The 19,516-nt window shown below is 40.4% G+C and overlaps 1 protein-coding gene across 5 annotated transcripts in view; it reads left to right on the forward strand.

Moving 5' to 3' along the window:
* The window catches only part of RNF168 (ring finger protein 168), a 42,919-nt gene that overhangs the window by 11,609 nt on the left and 11,794 nt on the right, over nt 1-19,516 (forward strand). For all 5 annotated transcript variants that reach the window (XR_010943676.1, XM_067738543.1, XM_067738542.1 and 2 more), the window contains exons 3-5: nt 11,753-11,829; nt 15,064-15,243; nt 17,443-17,564. Coding sequence is in view for 4 of the 5 variants with exons in the window: in XM_067738543.1 (XP_067594644.1) it covers nt 11,753-11,829; nt 15,064-15,243; nt 17,443-17,564 (379 nt within the window). In the remaining variant the exon portion in view is untranslated. The remainder of the gene's footprint in view (nt 1-11,752; nt 11,830-15,063; nt 15,244-17,442; nt 17,565-19,516) is intronic.

Genomic DNA, 19,516 nt, shown 5'->3' on the forward strand with positions numbered 1-19,516 from the left:
GAGGTTGGGAAGCCTGACGTGGGGCTCAGAACCTTCACTCTGGTGGGTGGACTTCTTTGGTATAAGTGTTCTCCAGTTTGTGAGTCACACACCCAGCAGTTATGGGATTTGATTTAATTGTGATTGTGCCCCTCCTACCATCTCATTGTGGCTTCTTTGTGTTTGGATGTGGGGTATCTTTTTGGTGAGTTCCAGTGTCTTCCTGTTGATGACTGTTCAGCAGTTATTTGTGATTTCTGTGCCGTCGCACGAGGGAGTGAGCACAACTCCTTCTACTCCACCATCTTGAACCAATCTTCCTGAAGTTGCCTTTTTCTTGGTTCACCATTTTCTTGGTTGCTCTAAACCTTTGTTTTCCAGAGTTCTGGAAGTGTTGGCTCTGGTAGTTTCTCCTTGCTTTTTTGACATTTCTGTGGAGGGATGAGAGCTTGGAGCTGCCTGCTCTGCCATTTTGCTGACATCACTCCCCCCTGCCTTCTCTTTTTTAAAAAAAAAAAAAAATTATTTATATATTTATTTTTGGCTTCATTGGGTCTTTGTTGCTGTGCGCGGGCTTTCGCTAATTGTGGCGAGCAGGGGCTCCTCCTTGTTGCGGTGCACGGGCTTCTCATTGTGGTGGCTTCTCTTGTTGTAGAGCATGGGCTCTAGGCACGTGGACTTCAGTAGTTGTGGCACACGGGCTCAGTAGTTATGGGTTACAGGCTGTAGATCGCAGGCTCAGTAGTTGTGGCACACAGGCTTAGTTGCTCCACGGCATGTGTGATCTTCCTAGACCAGGGCTTGAACACGTGTCCCCTGCATTGGCAGGCAGATTCTTAACCACTGAGCCACCAGGGAAGTCCCACCCTGCCTTCTCTTTAAGTGTTTACCACTAAAATTGCTATTGTTTTCAAGAGTGCCTTTAGGCTTGAACTAATTCACATTCTGTTCCAAATAAAGTCATTTTCTTTGAGGGAAATCTTTGGAGCCCTCAGTTCTTACGGCCTGTCTCTTTCCCTTGGCAAAATCTCTGAGCCACTGCTCTGGAGCTGGAGGCAGAGACAATGGCTTACCTCTCTCTTTAGGAACAGGCCAGTGGACAGGCATGGTAGTCTATTCTCCTTGGCTTGCCTCTCCTAGAACCCTTGGCCCTATGAGTGAGCTGTGATGAGGGCAGTGGGGCCCCGTTATTGTTCCACATTATGCCTGAGTGGGAAGTGGAGAGAAGAGCAGAGCCCACAATCAGCTCCACTTAGCTCTGCAGCACTGAGCTGGAAGTGATAAGAAATGCTGTTATGCTGCTCCTCCTGGAGGGATGATGTACCCCTTGACTGGGAGCTAGGGAGACAGGGAGCCCTGTCTTCCTGTCTTGACACACCCACTTGGAGTGGAGCTTCCTTCTTGTTGAGTTAGGGAGGGGGCAGAGCAGTTGTGGCTGCAGTGCCACAGATTCTCACTTTTCTTGCTGAGATTTAGTAAATTTGGTGGGGTGGGGGAAATACTTCTTTTGCTGTGGGCTCTTAGGACAGTTTTCGGGAACTTTATTCTACCAGATTTTTTATACCTTTCTCCAGTTATGGTTGTTTTGTTGAAGAAAAAGTCTGCAGATCTCCTTACTCTACGATTCTGGAAGTTGATCCTCTTTGCTTTGTTTTTCATGTAAATTTTATTGACAGGTACATGCAAAAGTGTACAAATCATAAGTCTACAGTTCAGTGAATTTTCAGAGTGAACATGTCTGTGTAACCAGTACTACATTCAAGACCCAGAACTTTGCCAGAACTCCTGAATCCTCTCTTGCAGAATCTATTCACTCACCCGTTCCTGTAACTGTTGATGTTATTCTGGCCTGTAACACCATGGATCGTATTTGCTTGTTTCTGAACCTTTTTAAAAATGGAATCCTGTACTCTTGTGTGGGGTTTCTTCAGCTCATGGTTAGATTGATGAGATATATGTGGTTATGGTTTATTTTCATTGCTACATAGTACTATGTTGTATAAATATTAAATAGTGAAAGCAATGAAAAATTCTGTATCCTGTTAGGCTGTTATGAATAGTGTTACTGTGAACATTTTTATACTTGTATTTTGGTGAACATATGTCTACATTTCTGTTGGATGTAGAGTGGGATTTGGGGGTCATAGAATGTGGATAAAGAGTTAAATCTTTTCCTGTGCTATATGAAAATCTGTCCTTTGATGAAATCTCTAGCTTTGTTTCTCCCAAAACAGAATGAGGGTAAGAATGTCAATGATGTTACTAGGTAGCAAGCATTGATTGTGGTAAAAATTATTTCTGATTGACAAATTACGTCTTTATTGGGAGGAATGATAATGCTGATTGGGATACTATGCTTTGTGCTTCTCTTGAGTGTAGTGACCACTGTAACTGGGCATTTTTCTTGGGGGGAACCTGTGCCTGTATTGTTGCCACAAGAGATGTTGGCTTCTGTGGGGTAGGGGTTACCTGGCTTGCTTGCTTTCATGCTGTTAGATTGATGCCAAACGTGGCCTTATGGTCATTTTCTGAGTTTGAATGTTTAATAGAACCTAAGACTATCCCTTGGTGGGTATTACAGGTAGGGTAAGCCTTAGGAGATACTGCCAAGCAGTTTTCCAAAATGGTTTTACCAATTTACGCTCCTACCAGTAGTGTACGAGAGGTGTAGTTACACCTTGCCAACCCTTGGTTTTTGTTTTTGTTTTTGTTTTTATTTCCCTCCCTCCCTTCTTTCTTTCCTTCCTTCCTTCCCTCCTTTCATTGTAAAAGAGATTTTGGTAGTATGCTTACATTTTTTTCAGCATGTTATTATGAAAAAATTTTAATATAGAGAAAAGTTGAAAGAATTCTATGGTGAACTCTCATATATCCATAACCGGATGTGGCAATTAACATTTTGCTGTACTTGTCATATATCTTTTCATCTATCCATCCATTGATTTCCTATTTTTTTATTTCATTTCCCCTTAAATATACATATAAGTATATATATTATTTGCTTTGTTTTGTTTTTTGGTTTTTTTAATATCTTTATTGGAGTATGATTGCTTTACAATGGTGTATTAGTTTCTGCTTTACAACAAAGTGAATCAGCTATACATATACATATATCCCCATATCCACTCCCTCTTGTGTCTCCCTCCCACCCTCCCTATCCCACCCTTCTAGGTGGACACAAAGCACTGAGCTGATCTCTCTGTGCTATGTGGCTGCTTCCCACTAGCTATCTATTTTACATTTGGTAGTGTATATATGTCCATGCCACTCTCTCACTTTGTCCCAGCTTACCCTTCCCCCTCCCGTGTTCTCAAGTCCATTCTCTATGTCTGTGTCTTTATTCCTGTCCTGCCCCTAGGTTTTTCAGAACCCCCTTTTTTTTTTTTTTGGATTCTATATATATGTGTTAGCATACAGTATTTGTTTTTCTCTTTCTGACTTACTTCACTCTGTATGACAGATTCTAGGTCCATCCACCTCACTACAGATTAACTCAATTTCGTTTCTTTTTATGGCTGAGTAATATTCCATTGTATATATGTGCCACATCTTCACATAGAAGTATACATATTATTAAAGATAAATATTAGCTTATAACTTTTTTCTTTCACTGTAAAATTTACATATAATTGAAATGTACACATCTTAATTGTAACTCACTGTGTGTTCACATAAGTATAACCCTTTGTAACACAAACCCCTATAAAAATGTAGAACATTATCATCACACCTGAAATTATCCTCATGTCCCTTCCAGTTAAGCCCTCCCTCCACCCCACAAACGTCAACAATTGTTTTTATTTTTTCCCACCATAGATGAGTTTTGTCTGCTCTAGAACTTCATGTAAATGGAATTCTATTAGTTTCCTAGGGTTGCCATAACAAACTACCACAAATCAGGTGGCTTAAAATAACAGATTTTATTTTCTCACAATTCTGGAGGCTAGGAGTCCAGACACATGTTCTCTTGAAGTCTCTCGGAGAGAATCTGTTACATGCCTTTCTCTTAGCTTCTGAGTGTTGCTGACAGTCCTTGGTGTTCTTGGCTTGCAGCTGCATAACTCCAGCCTCTGCTTTCATAGTCACATGACATTCTCCCTATGTGTCTGTACAAAGTCATATCTTCTCTTTGTCTCTCTTTCAAGGACACCAGTGATATTAGATTAAGGGCCCACCCTTCTCCAGTATAAACTCAGTTATGTCTACAACAACCCTATTTCCAAATAAGATCACATTCTTGGGTACAGGGGTTAGCACTTAAGCATATCTTTTGGGGGCACACAATTCAGCCCGTAACAGTAATCATACAGTGTGTATTCTTTTGTACACGTTTCTTTTACATAGTATAATGTTCCAGATTTATCCCTTTGTGATTATTAGTAGTTTACTTCTTTTTAAGTATTGTTCTACTATACTTTTTTTTTTAATCTTTCTTATTTTTTTGGCTATGCTGCACAGCTTGTGGGATTTTAGTTCCTCCACCAGGGATTGAACCCAGGCCTTCGGCAGTGAGAGTGTGGAGTCCTAACCACTGGACCGCCAGGGAACTCCCTTGTTCTCTGCAGCCACAATTTGCTCTCCTCCCTCCCTAATTCAACAAGAGGGAAGCTCCACTCCAAGTGGGTGTGGCCAAGACAGGAAGACAGGGCTCCCTGTCTCCCTAGCTCCCAGTCAAGCATCCCTCCAGGAGGAGCAGAATACCAGCATTTCTTATCACTTCCAGCTCAGTGCTGCAGAGCTGAGTGGAGCTGATTGTGGGCTCCCTTCCTCCATCCACTTCCCTTGTTGGTTCTCCAGTTCGTGGTCCCTCAGCTGTTTCCAGCTTTTGGCTATTTTGAATAAAGTTGCTGTGAAGATTCTTGTACAAGTTTATTTTTGTGGTCATATGTTTTCACTTTTCTTGAACAAATACTTAGGAGTGGAAGTGCTCTGTCATAGAGTAGGTGTGTGTTTGGTTATAAAATAAACTGCCAGGTCATTTTCCAAAGTGGTTGTATTATTTTCTAATCCCAGCAACAACATATACAAATCCTGGCTTCTGCTCATCTGCGTTAGTTAGTTTGGGCTGCTGTAACAAAGTATATGGAGTGGGTCACTTAAACAATAGATTTGTTTTTCACAGTTCTGGAGCTGGGAAGTCCAAGATCAAGGTGCTGGCCAATTTGGTTCCTGATTTGGCCCTCTTCCTGATTATGTTCTCATATAGTGGAGAGCTAGCCAGCTCTCTGGCCTCTTATTAGGGTGCTAATCCCATTCATGGGATCTCTACCCTCGTGAGCTAATTAGACCTCCCAAAGGCCCCATCTCCAAATACCATCACATTGAATTAAGATTTCTACGTGAATTTCGAGGGGACACATTTGGTTCACTTACAGTATACTCACCAACATTTGCTGTTACCTGTCTTTTTAATTTTAATCCTTCTGATGGATTTGTAGTAGTATCTCATTGTAGTTGTAATTTCATGTCCCAGGTAACTAATGATATTGAATCTTTTTTCATTTTTTATTGTCCGGCCACTTGTATGTCTTCCATTGTGAAGTGCCTGCTTGAATCTTTTGCCCCTTGAGTTTTATCTTTGTATTATTGAGTGTAGGAGTTAAGTAGTGATATGTATCAGTACTTTGCCAGATGTGTTTTGTGAATATTTTCTGTGGTCTGTGGTTTGCATATTCATTTTCTTTCCTTTTTTTTTATAAATTTATTTTTTATTTATATATGGCTGTGTTGGGTCTTCGTTGCTGCACGCGGGCTTTCTCTCATTGCAGCGAGCGGGGGCTACTTTTTGTTGTGGTGCAGAGGCTTCTCATTGCGGTGACTTCTCTTGTGGTGGAGGCTCTAGGCGAATGGGCTCAGTAGTTGTGGCTCACGGGGTCTAGAGTGCGGGCTTCAGTAGTTGTGGCACACGGGCTTCATTGCTCTGTGGCATGTGGGATCTTCCCGGACCAGGGCTCGAACCCGTGTCCCCTGCATTGGCAGGGGGATTCTTAACCACTGCACCACCAGGGAAGTCCTTAATGGTGTCTTTTTTTTTTTTTTTTTAATTTGCTTATTTTATTTATTTTATTTATTTTTGCGGTACGCGGGCCTCTCACTGTTGTGGCCTCTCCCGTTGCAGAGCACAAGCTCCGGATGCGCAGGCTCAGCGGCCATGGCTCACGGGCCCAGGCGCTCCACGGCATGTGGGATCTTCCCGGACCGGGGCACGAACCCGCGTCCCCTGCATCGGCAGGCGGACTCTAAACCACTGTGCCACCAGGGAAGCCCCTTAATGGTGTCTTTTGATGAGCTGTAATTTTTAATTTTCATGAAGTCTAATTCATAAACTTTTCCTTTTATGGCTATTACTTTCTGTGTCCTATCTAAGAAAACCCTAGGAATATGAAAATATTCCTCTTTTTTTCCCCTAAAAACTTTACAGTTTTAGCTTTTATGTTTAGGCTTACGGTCCATTTCAAATTAATTTTTGAATAGTGGATGAGATAGAGGTTAATTTTTTCCTTATGAATATTAGTTATTCCTTTATCACTTGTAAAAGCTTTTCTTGTAAGTGTGGGTCTATATTCCACTGACTTTTTTTTAAAATATTTATTTAGTTTATTTATTTAGCTGCACTGGATCTTAGTTGGGGCGTGTTGGATCTTCGTTGTGGTGTGTGGGATCTAGTTCCCTGACTGGGGATTGAACCTGGGCCCCCTGCATTGGGAGCATGGAGTCTTAACCACAGGACCACCAGGGAAGTCCCACCACTGATTGATTTGTTGATTCTAATGTTTAAATCACAGTGTCTTCATTACTGTAGCTTTATGGTAATGAGATGACCTGGGCCATGAGACCCTTTACTGGAGTGCTTGTGCCTGGACAAACATCTCCTCAACCAACAGAATAAAACAAAAACTATAAGGGACTAAAAATAATAACTACATTCATGGGCATTTGGAGCAAATTATGAATAATGAAACACAAAAAGGCCAAAACCCAACTGCCACTTTTGAGGTGCCAGGAGCAATAGCAATAGCATGCTCCCTGCACACAGCACCACCAAGGGGGTGGGCAGACCACCTAAGCCACCCCTCTGGCCCAACCCACCAGTCCACTCCTACCCTCACCCCATGTAAGGACCCAGCTTGCGCCCCTTGGGGAGCGAACGGGGGGCACCTGTTACTTGTTCTTGCTCCCTTGTGCTGTAGCACAAGTCCCAGTAAAGGCTTGCCTGAATTTCTCATCTGGCCTCTTACCACTTTCTGTTGATTAAAGAGTCCAAGAACCTAGGTCAATAACAGTAATAGTTCTCCAACTTTATTATTCTTTTTCATGTTTGCTTTGAGTATTCTAGGTCCTTTCTATTTCCATGTAAATTTACAAATCAACCTGTCAGTTTCTACTGAAAGCCTAGTGGGAGTTTGATTGGGGTTGCATTGAATCTATAGATCAATTTGGGGAGAATTGACATCTTAACAATATAGAGCCCTCGTACCCATGAAAATAGTATATTTCTCTACTTATTTAGATCTTTATTCCTCTCAGTAGTGTTTTTTAGTTTTTCAGTGAGGATGTATTACACATTGTTACATGTAACTTAACAGAAAGATATATTTAAGTTCTAACCTCTAATACTTCTGAATGTGACCTTATTTGGAAATAAGGTCTTTACAGAGGTAATCAAGTTAAGGTCATTAGGATGGGCTGCAATCTATTATGACTGGTCTCTTCATAAAAAGGGGAAATTTGGACACAGACACACACACACAGAAGGAAGATGATGTGAATTCACACAGTGAGAAGACTATGTGAAGACAGAGGGTTGGAGTGATGCATCTGTAAGCCAAGGAACACCAGAGATTGCTGGCAAACCACCAGAAGCTAGAAAAAGCCAAAGAATAATTCCTACAGGTTTCAGAGGGAGATTGGTACTACAGAGCAAATTTAATTTAATTGGGAGTAGAAACTGTTTCCTTGATGATGCAAGCGGAGTCAAATTGAGGGATGGAAGAATAATTTTATAAACAGCCTGATTGTTCTAGTTAGATTTTATTATTTGTTTTTATTTTTGGTCCAGTATTGGACATTTAGTTCTTCAATTAACTTGGATTTTTCTTTCAGAGTAAAATAAAAAATATGGGGATAAATTTCCTTCAGTGAATCTTGACTTCTTAAGAAGAACACTCACCGTAAGAAAGCAATATTAAGTACAGTGGGAACATTTAATTTCAGTAGTTTACGAGAGAAATTTTAGAGCTAACTAACACAAATGAGTGTTGTGAGGTACTTCAAACAGATGGCACTGACTGTCATAGTCGCTTCTAGTCTATAAAACAGATTTTTTAAGATTTGTCATACTCTTAGAAATTGTTTAAGAAACAGCAAATAATTGCTGCATTTAGATTATTGGAAGCATATTAAGGCAATTTAAATTTGTTGTGTTTTTGGTTGAAAAAGTTACTGATCTTAGTTTAGATTTACCTGTGTACAAATAAGTAAACATTAAAAATCTCAGTAGTTCTATTAAAAAAAATTTTTTTTTTTTTGCCCCACCGTGTGGCTTGTGGGGTCTTAGTTCCCCGACCAGAGATCAAACCCGCACCCCCTGCAGTGGAAGCACAGCCTCTTAAGCACTGGACTGCCAGGGAAGTCCCCAATTTTTTTTTTTAATTACAATGCTCTGCTTACTATAGAGTGAGTAGTTAAGCATCTTCTGTAAATTGCATGTTCCTTTCATTTGCCCATTACTGAAGTGTGTTTTTCTTAATCTGTAGAAGTTCTTGTTATAGTCTGCATGTTAATTGTCTATTGATTTCTGTATTTGCAAATAATTTCTCCCAGTTTGTTGTTTTTAACTTTGTGATGTTTGTCATCATATAAAAGTATTGTTTGGGTATTTCTTCTGTTATTCAGGAAATCTACCCTATCTTAAAATTTTGAATTTATCGTTTATATTTTCTTCAGTCATTTTTAGTTTCCATTAAATTTTTTAAAATTCACCTGCAATCTGAGTATTGTGTAAAACAGCCATCTTAACTTTTTTTCCCCCAGGAATTGAAAGTTCCTGGGGAACCACACTGCTTGGTGAATGATACATCCTCATTGTATACTGTTTACCTAATCAAACAACAGTCTGCTTGTTTTCCAGAGCTGTTTGGGGGATTTTCTTTTTTTTTTAACTGTTTCTTGATGGCTGTGCTTGTACCACGCCTTCTTCATTTAATTCTACTTAATTGTGTTTCATATCTAATACAGTAAATCTCTCTTCATTGTTCTTTTTCTAAATTATCTTAGCTATTTTTTATTGTGTCTAATGTGTAAAGTGATTTACTTTTTTCCTTTTTTTTGCGCGGCTTTTGGGAGCTCAGTTCCCCTACCAGGGATTGAACCCAGGCCACGGCAGTGAAAGCACCAAATCCTAATCACGAGACCACCGGGGAACTCCCAAAGTGATTTATTTTTTATCAAGTTTTGTTTATTGTGGTAAAAATATACATAACATAAAATTTACCATTTTTGTTTTTTGGCTGCGTTCGGTCTTCGTTGCTGTGCGCAGGCTTTCTCTAGTTGTGGTGAGCGGGGGCTACTCTTTGTTGCAGTGCACAGGCTTCTCATTGCAGTGGCTTCTCTTGTTGCGGAGCATGGGCTCTAGGCGTGTGGGCTTCAGTAGTTGCAGCATGTGGATTCAGTAGTTGTGGCATGCAGGCCCTAGAGCGTGCAGGCTTCAGTAGTTGTGGATCACGGGCTCTAGAGCGCTGGCTCAGTAGTTGTGGTGCACGGGCTTAGTTGCTCCACAGCACGTGGGATCTTCCCGGACCAGGGCTCGAACCCGTGTCCCCTGCATTGGCAGGCGGATTCTTAACCACTGCACCATCAGGGAAATCCCCATTTTAACCATTTTTAAGTGTACAGTTCAGTGACATTAAGAACATCATATTGGTGTGCAGCCATCACCACCATCCATCTGCAGAACTTTTTCATCTTACACAATTGAAACTGTACCCGTTAAACAATATCTCCTCAATTCCCCCTTCCTCTAACTAACCCCTGGCAACCATCATTCCACTTTCTGTCAAACTTGATTACTCTGGGTACCTCATATAAGTAGAGGACAAAGTAGGTATTTATGCTTTTGTGTCTGATTTCTTTCACTTAGCATGGTGTCTTCAGGGTTCATCCGTGTTGTAGCATGTGTCAGAATTTCATTCTTTTATACAACTGAATAATATTCTATTGTATGTATTTACCGTATTTTATTTATCCATTCATGTTGATGGACACTTGGGTTACTTCCACCATTTGGCTGTTGTGAATAATGCTGGCTATGACATGGTGTATAAGTATCTGTTTGATACCCTACTTTCAGATCTTTTGGATATGTACCTAAAAGTGGAAATGCTGGATCACACGGTATTTCTATGTTTAGTTTTTTGAGCAACCGCCATACTGTTTTCTATAGCAGCTATACCATTTTACACTTCCACTGACAGTGCACAAGGATTGCAGTTTCATCTCCTTGCCAATGCTTGTTATTTTGTTTGTTTTATAGTAGCCACTCTAATGGGTACAAAGTGTATTTCTTTGTGGTTTTGATTTGCCTGATGACTAGTGATGTTGAGCATCTTTTCATGTGCTTGTGGGCCATTTATATACACCTTTTTTGAGAAATATGTGTTTGCTATTATTGTAGAATTACTTTTTAAAACTTACTTTATTGTTATGTTAATGGCTTCTAGAGAAAAAGCGAAGTATATGTGTTCATGTGCCATTTTGAACCAGAAAACCTCTGGCCTCTCTCTCTTTTTTTTTTTAAAGGATCCTTTGCCACAAACCTTGGTCTTTATTTATTTTTTATTTTTTTGTGGTACGTGGGCCTCTCACTGTTGTGGCCTCTCCCGTTGCGGAGCACAGGCTCAGGATGCGCAGGCTCAGCGGCCATGGCTCACGGGCCCAGCCGCTCCGCGGCATGTGGGATCTTCCTGGACTGGGGCATGAGCCCGTGTCCCCTGCATCAGCAGGCAGACTCTCAACCACTGCGCCACCAGGGAAGCCCTCTTTTTTTGTTTTTTAATACTTATTTATTTTATTTATTTATTTATTTATTTTTTTGGCTGAGGCAGGTGTTAGTTGTGGCATGCGGGATCTTTAGTTGTGGCATGCAAACTCTTAGTTGCAGCATGTGGACTTTTTCCCTGACCAGGAATCAAACCTGGGCCGCCTGCGTTGGGAGCGCAGATTCTTGGTCACTGCACCACCAGGGAAGTCCCTGACCTTTTTTTTTTTGTATTTGGTTAATTCCAGGGAACATAGATTCCTTTCTTTTCTTTTCTTTTAATTTTATTTATTTATTTTTTGGCTGCATTGGGTCTTCGTTGCTGTGCACGGGCTTCCTCTAGTTGCGGCAAGTGGGGGCTACTCTTTGCTGTGGTGCACAGGCTTCTCATTGTGGTGGCTTCTCTTGTTGCGGAGCATGGACTCTAGGCGTGCGGGCTTCAGCAGTTGTGGCGCGTGGGCTCAGTTGCTCCATGGCATGTGGCATCTTCCCGGACCAGGGATCGAACCCATGTACCCTGCATTGGCAGGCAGATTCTTAACCACTGCACTACCAGGGAAGTCCTGGCCTTTCTTTTAAAATGGAATTCCATTAAAAAAATATTGCTATATCTGTTAATAATTGTATGTTTATTTTAATTTTGCATTTTTATATTAATATAGGTTTAGTGGAAGATCAAAGTTAGCCATAGAATTCGGTGTTGCCTATAATATAATTTTCTTTCTTGATCTGAAACAGTTGATGACTATCAGCCAGTTCGCCTATTAAGTAAACCTGGGGAATTAAGAAGAGAATATGAAGAGGAGATAAGCAAGGTAAGTACTAAATAGTTGCTCTTTTCTGGAAGATTTTTCTGCTGTGTTTACATTATGTGCTTATGTAAATAAATAGTATATATTGAAATGTTAATAATTTTAATGTGCTTTATAAAGGCTCTTTTTTTTATATGTGTTCAAAATAGTTTAAAACTAGCTTTAATTTATTTATACATGCTCTTCTTATGTGATAGTGATCTGTAAGCATTTAAGTATGAAGGAAATTTTTTTAATTTCCGGGAAGCTTTGAGCATAAAGGATGGGAAAAAGGTGGTAGATTATGGGTGTCTTAAGTCCATTTAGGCTGCTATATCAAAAACACCATAGACTGGGTGACTTAAACAACAAACATTTGTTCTTACAGTTCTGGATCTAGGAAGTGCAAGATTAAGGTACTGGGAGATCTGGTATTGGGCAAGGGCCTGCTTCCTGGCTTGTAGACAGCTGCCTTCTCACTGTATTCTCACATGATAGAGAGAGGAAGGGAGAGATAGATCATCTGTCTTGTGTGTCTTCTTCTAAGGGTACTAATCCCTTTCATGAGGACTCCACCCTTATGACCCTTACCTCCCAAAGGCCCCACCTCCAAATATCATCACATTGGGAGTTAAGGCTTCAATATATGAAGCTTGGGGGGCACAAACAATGCATTTAGGTGAGGAAAGCATAAAGGGCTAATTGTGAAGTACCTAAATATGAAAAGAGGGAGTGGTGCTTACGGCCTTTGAACTTCACTAGTACTAGGAAAGCCCTAGTACTCCCCCTACCCTGATTAATGTAGAGCAGTGTTGTTCAATAGAAATATGGTGTGGGTTCATATATCATTTAAAATTTTCTATTAGCCACATTTTTTAAAGATTAAAAAAAAAAATCAGATGAGGGGCTTCCCTGGTGGTGCAGTGGTTAAGAATCTGCCTGCTGACGCAGGGGACATGGGTTCAAGTCCTGGTCTGGGAAGATCCCACATGCCGCGGAGCAACTAAGCCCGTGTGCCACAACTGCTGAGCCTGTGCTCTAGAGCCCGCGAGCCACAACTACTGGGCCCATGTGCCGCAACTACTGAAACCCATGCACCCTAGAGCTCATGTTCCGCCACAAGAGAAGCCACCACAACGAGAAGCCCACGCACCGTAACGAAGAGTAGCTCCCGCTCGCCACAACTAGAGAAGGTCCACGTGCAACAACGAAGACCCAACGCAGCCCAAAATAAATAAATATTTTTAAAAAGTATTTTAAAAAATGATGAAATTAATTTTTATGTATATTTTATTTAATCCCGTATATCTAAAATATTTTATTATGTAATCAGTATAGAAAGTATTGACTTTTATTCTTATTTAGTGTGCAATTGTGTATTTTGTACTTATAATACATCTCAATTTGGACTAGTCACATTTCAACTACTCAGTAGCCACATGTAGCTAGTGGCTACTGTATTAGACCATGAGAGCTCTAGAAGAACTAGTAAATAATTATGATAGTTAATTGTCAGCATATTGTCTAGACGATGTTCTTAAGTAAGGGTTTTATTTATTTATTTTTTGGCTGCGTCGGGTCTTCTTTGCTACGCACGTGCTTTCTCTAGTTGTGGCGAGCAGAAGCTACTCTTCCTCGTGGTTTTCAGGCTTCTCTTGTGGTGGAGCATGGGCTCTAGGCGTGCAGGCTTCAGTAGTTGCAGTGCTCGGGCTCTAGGGCATGCGGGCTCTAGAGCGCAGGCTCTGTAGTTGTGGCACACGGGCTTAGTTGCTCTGTGGCATGTGGCATCTTCCCAGACCAGGGATCGAACCCGTGTCCCCTGCATTGGCAGGCGGATTCCTAACCATTGCACCGCCAGGGAAGTTCCTTAAGTAAGGAGTAATTTAATCTTTACAACAGTATAGTGAGAACAGGTTTTTTCAGGATGCTTTTGAGTACAGGTGACAGAAAATTGTAATTCACTGGAATTCCAGAGGTTAATAGGGGCTTCAGGGTCGGTTTCATCCAGAGCTCTAGTTCCATTTCTTTGCTAACTTCTGTCAGCTGGCTTTATCCTCAAGCTAATAACAAGGTAGCTGCACATTTCTGAACCTCAGGTGCATATACAACAGTATGCAGAGGAAGAACCAGCTGTCTCTTCCAGTGGCTTTCCTTTAAGAGCAAGAAGACTTAAAAGTTCCTTAACAAACCTTTACTCATGTCACCTTCACTTGAATTGGGTCAAGGACTTATTCTTGAGTCAAATTCTTTAGATGTCTAAAGTAGTTGTTACATTATTTCTTCCAGGAAGTATAGTTCAGATGCCCACAAGCATGGCCTTAGGTCCTAGATGCTGAGTTTGAGTCTCCCCGCTGCCAGTTACTGAGCTAAGAAAAGAAAGTTAGATCACTTTCTGATCTAGGAAAGCTTTTCTGTGTCTTTCCTCATCTGTAAATCATATAATGACCATTGTGGTTGTTTCTTCAGCAACTATTCACCCCTGCCCACCGTGTTTGGGGATTCATCCCAACTTCAGGGAAGGACACTGTTTGGTTTAAGTCAGTTTTTATCATTTCCATTCCCTTGATAGGGTTTAGTTCAGAAACCTATGCCAAAATTAGTCAGAACATGGCCTTCTGTTAACTGAGGAAAAGTATCACCTAGAAAGACTTCCAGAAATGTGTGACAGTGTAATGGAAAATGTGATAAGGACCGAAATGTGGAAGGATGAGACTTTGATCAAGGTTTCATTGGACTGACTGGGGAAGGCTTCCTGAAGGAGACTTCCTGAACTATTCTACAGGAACTTGCCTCTCCAGATTTGTACTTCATTTGAGAAATTTTAATTCCTGCCAATTTGTTCTTTTTTTTTTAATTTTTCTATTCTTATTAAGAAATATTGGGACTTCCCGGGTGTTTGAGAGGGAAAGAATCCACCTGCCAATGCAGGGGACGCAGGTTCGATCCCTAGTCTGGGAAGATCCCACATCCTGTGGAGCAACAAAGCCTGTGCGCCACAACTACTGAGCCTGCGCTCTAGAGCCCGCAAGCCACAACTACTGAGGCCACATGCCTAGAACGCGTGCTCCACAACAGGAGAAGCCTGCACACCATGACAGAGTAGCCCCCCCTCGCCACAACTAGAGAAAGCCCACACACAGCAACGAAGACCCAACACAGCCAAAAATAAATAAAATTAAATCTTTAAAAAAAGAAAGAAATATTGCAAGTATACTAAAAAGTTCAGAGAAGGATTGTTCTTTATTAATCATTTTTAAGGTGGAGGCAGAGCGACGAGCCAATGAGGAAGAAGAAAACAAAGCCAGTGAAGAATACATACAGAGATTACTGGCAGAGGAAGAAGAAGAGGAAAAGAGACAGGCAGAAAAAAGGCAAAGAGAGATGGAAGAACAACTGAAAAGCGATGAAGAGCTGGCAAGAAAGCTAAGCCTTAATATTGTAAGTTTTAAGAAAGAACTTTGAAGTATTTACATTCCTATTGCTTTGACTATGTGAGTTTGAACAATCTAAAAAAGGAAGCATTCACCATAACTAGAAACTATTCCTGACATATTTGCTCTACTTAAAGCAAAACTTTTTTGGCATACTGTTATATATTTGCTCTAATCCAAGTATGCTTTAAAAAAAACATTTTTGTATGTTGTTAGTAAATTCAGTTATGCAGGAAAGCTATTCAGTGGAAAATGAAAGCTCCATTCCCCGCCCGCCCCCCCCCCCACTTCTCCACTCCTATTCCTATTCCATTACATCAGTCTTTTTCCCCAAAGGTTAGTTAGCACTATTAACAGTTTCTTATAACTTTTTTTTTTTTTTACCTAAAAAGGATGTGTGAATCACACTGTTTTTCTCCTGACCTTTTTCACTCGCTATTTCTTAGAGATTTTTCCTATTATATTACTACATATAGTGTATAATTCTTTTGTAAGAGTGGCAAAATATTCCATTGTATGGATGCAGATCACTTTTTGAAATTGAAGCACATTAAATTTTTTTTTAACTTCTTTTTTTTCCCTGACCACGCTGTGTGGCTTGCAGGATCTTAGTTCCCCAACCAGGAATCAAACCAGTGTCCCCTGCAGTGCAAGCGCAGTCTTAACTGTGCTTCCCTGGACCACCAGGGAAGTCCCTAAATTCTTAAATAACATATTAACCCTGGATTTTGTTATCTTGCTGTAGTTAAATTACTGCCCAGGGGACAATGAATTAAAGAAAGGATGATAAAACACATACTGTAAGACCAAAGGATACAGTGGGACCCAGTGATTTGAAAGAACCTGGCAGAATCACTTGTAGTTCTTTTAAAATACTGAATCTCTGGGGATGGGATTTAGGGAATACCACTCCCAGAGGCATCTAGGGAAGTCTGATGTACATTCAGGTTTGAGAGCCTCTAAAAACAATTCCTCTGCTTTCAAACAACAAATATCTTAAAATATACTTACCAAAATGAAGTATATCCAGAATTGGGTTGTGGTTTTTTTCCCCCATTTTTGAGAGGCCTGCCATTCATAATAATATACCCAAGTTTTAGATTATATGCCCTTTTTTTTTTTTTTTGTGGTACGCGGGCCTTTCACTGTTGTGGCCTCTCCCATTGCGGAGCACAGGCTCCGGATGCGCAGGCTCAGCGGCCATAGCTCACAGGCCCAGCCGCTCCACGGCATGTGGGATCTTCCCGGACCGGGGCCCGAACCCGTGTCCCCTGCATTGGCAGGCGGACTCTTAACCACTGCGCCACCAGGGAAGCCCTATATGCCCTTTTAAAAAATATATTTCCTTTTAAAATTTAAGTGGAATAGCTTTGGAGCAGTACACAATTGAGAAATTAAATAAAAGACATAGACCATGGAACTTCCCTGGCAGTCCAGTGGTTAGGACTTGGCACTTTCACTGCCGTGGCCCTGGGTTCAATCCCTGGTTGGGGACTAAGATCCTGTAAGCTGCACAGCGTGGCCAAGAAAAAAAAAAAAGACATAGATCAATAGAATAACAAATGGGATAGGAGAGAAAATATATCAGAGAGGAAAATCTGGGGTCAACTTTGTCTTTCAAGAGTTATTGTTTTAATTCTTCGTGTTTTCACATGGGCTTATAAGAGCAGATCTACTGATACTTTAAAATAGTTTTTCATTTACTTGTAAAAGTTTGGTCGTCCTAGGCCAGATGTCTACCACCACCAAGTATATTAATTTTTCCAATAGTGTAGTAAGAAACTTATGAGACTGCCATGAGATAGCAAGTAAATATTGATGATATTTATTGGTATGCCCTTAAATCCCCAAATTAAATTATTTAACGTAAAATAAATTTTATACCAGGTATAGCCACAGCTCTGAATTTTTCCCTACAGATTACGGTAGTTATAAATATGAAATTATTCATTAGAAAAGTTAGCAGAAATTATCAGCTAATGAGGTTAGTACCATCATGCTCTTTGTGTTTATAATATAGAGTAAAAATGCAATTTAGACCAACTTAGATAAACTTTATCTTGTTTATATTAATTTTTTTCATGGTCAGTATTATTCAAAGGATATATAGAATTTAATAATTCCTGAAAAATTCTATTGTGGATTCTGAATTGATTAATAGCTTATTTTATTTTAAAATTGTTTTATGCTTTTTCTGCTGTTGAAGAACAATTTCTGTGAGGGAAGTATCTTGGCTTCGCCCTTGAATTCTGAAAAATCTGATCCAGTCACAACCAAGTCACAGAAGAAAAGTAAGAACAAACAAACGAACACTGGAGATATTCAGAAGTAAGTGAATATAGTTTACTGCTATATCAAAATTTGGCCCATCAGCTCTGCATGAAAACCCTCCAGATGGTCTGAGGTTGATGTAAAGTGAAAATAAGAGAGATGCTCACATAGCTTAGATTCCTGGCTAGCATGAAGAGGGATGTGAAACCTTTTTTTATCTTCATTGCTCAGGATTTCCATGTTGTTCCCATTTCCTTTTTCTCTTGATTTAGATTCAAGTGAGAATCTAGTTCCATATAAGGTCATCCTCATTGAAGGAGTTTACAGTTTGGCATCTAGATCATTACCCCACCCTCTTTTTCCCAGTTTATATATTACATTTCTTCCCCACTGTACAAAAAACATGAGTCAGGTAGTCAACAGTGGAGTGAATTTAGTTGCCCCAGAGTGCCCCTCTTAGCAGCAGGAAGAGTTGATGACTCTATGAGGATATAAGCTTTTCCATAGTAATTCATAGTTGAAAAAGTTTATCAACTACAATCTAGACTTCAAAAACATGTAAGGGCTTTTGATTCAGCTGAGTATGTGCAAGTAATTTGCTTCCTTTCAAAATTCATAGAAATTTAGGATTTTAGATGGTGGAAATTTGGGACAGGGAGATGGAGATAGATGGGAAGAGGGCAGCATTAAATGAGGTGGTTGCTATTAAAAGAAGAAATAGACGTGTAACATCAATATTGTTAATGCCTGATATAATGCAAAGTAGAAGTCGAGAAAAACCATTAAAAGAAAAGCAGGGATATTTCATATTGATATAATACTATTCTGCATAAAGGATATAACTCATGAATCTAAATATATATTTTGAAATATATAAAGATAAAACTTTACTAGAAATATAAGAATAAACTGATGAATTTAAAAGTAGAAATTGGAGAAACTGGTGGGTTAAAGGTACACAAAGTTAAAAACAGATAAGGTCTAGTCTCTGGAATATATAAAGAATTCTTAAAAATAAACAACAAACTAGATAGAAGTGATGGTTGCACAACTTTGTAAATGTACTAAATGTACGCTTTAAAGTGGTTATTTTATTTATTTATTTATTTATTTATTTATTTGCGGTACGCGGGCCTCTCACTGTTGTGGCCTCTCCCGCCGCGGAGCACAGGCTTCGGACGCGCAGGCCCAGCGGCCATAGCTCACGGGCCCAGCCGCTCTGCGGCATGTGGGATCTTCCTGGACCGGGGCATGAACCCGTGTCCCCTGCATCGGCAGGCGAACTCTCAACCACTGCGCCACCAGGGAAGCCCTAGCTTTGGTGTTTTTAAAATATGTTCACAAATCTTTGATATTTCTCCCTTCAGAAGGCTGAGCCTAATTCCCCTCCCCTTGAATGTGAGCTGGACTTAAGTATACACATAGAATTACCAGAAGGGACATTGTACACTTCAGAGAGGGGGACATTGTACACTTCAGAGACTAAGTCCTAAAGTGACTTTTCTCTTTTGGATTATTTGCTCTGGGAAAGTTAGCTGTCATGTTGTGAGCAGCCCTATGGAAAGTCCCACATGGTAAGGAACTGGGGCCTTCTGCCAACAACCAGTAAGGAAGTGAGACCTCCAGAATAGCCTTTGTGCGTGAGCCTTGTTGGAGGGTGATCCTCTAGCCTCAGTCAGGCTACTGACCAGATGACTGACCAACATCTTGACTGGACCCTCATGAAAATCCTGAGCCAGAACTACCCTGCTAAGCTTCTCTTGAATTCCTGACCCTCAGAAACTATGAGATAATGTTTGTTGGTTTAAGCCACTAAGTTTTGGGGTACTTTGGGTAACCAACACAGTAGTCATCGTTGCTGGTCAGTGGGGAAAGGAGGTGCTTGTCAATAAATGCCTGTGGGACAGTGGATAATATGTGGGGAAAATTAGCTTGGACCTCTATTCATACTATCTATAAAAATTAAGGCGAATTAAAGACCTATTAAAAAGACAAGGGAATTCCCTGGC

This window comes from Pseudorca crassidens, chromosome 5, assembly GCF_039906515.1.
Source record: "Pseudorca crassidens isolate mPseCra1 chromosome 5, mPseCra1.hap1, whole genome shotgun sequence".
NCBI lineage: Eukaryota > Metazoa > Chordata > Mammalia > Artiodactyla > Delphinidae > Pseudorca > Pseudorca crassidens.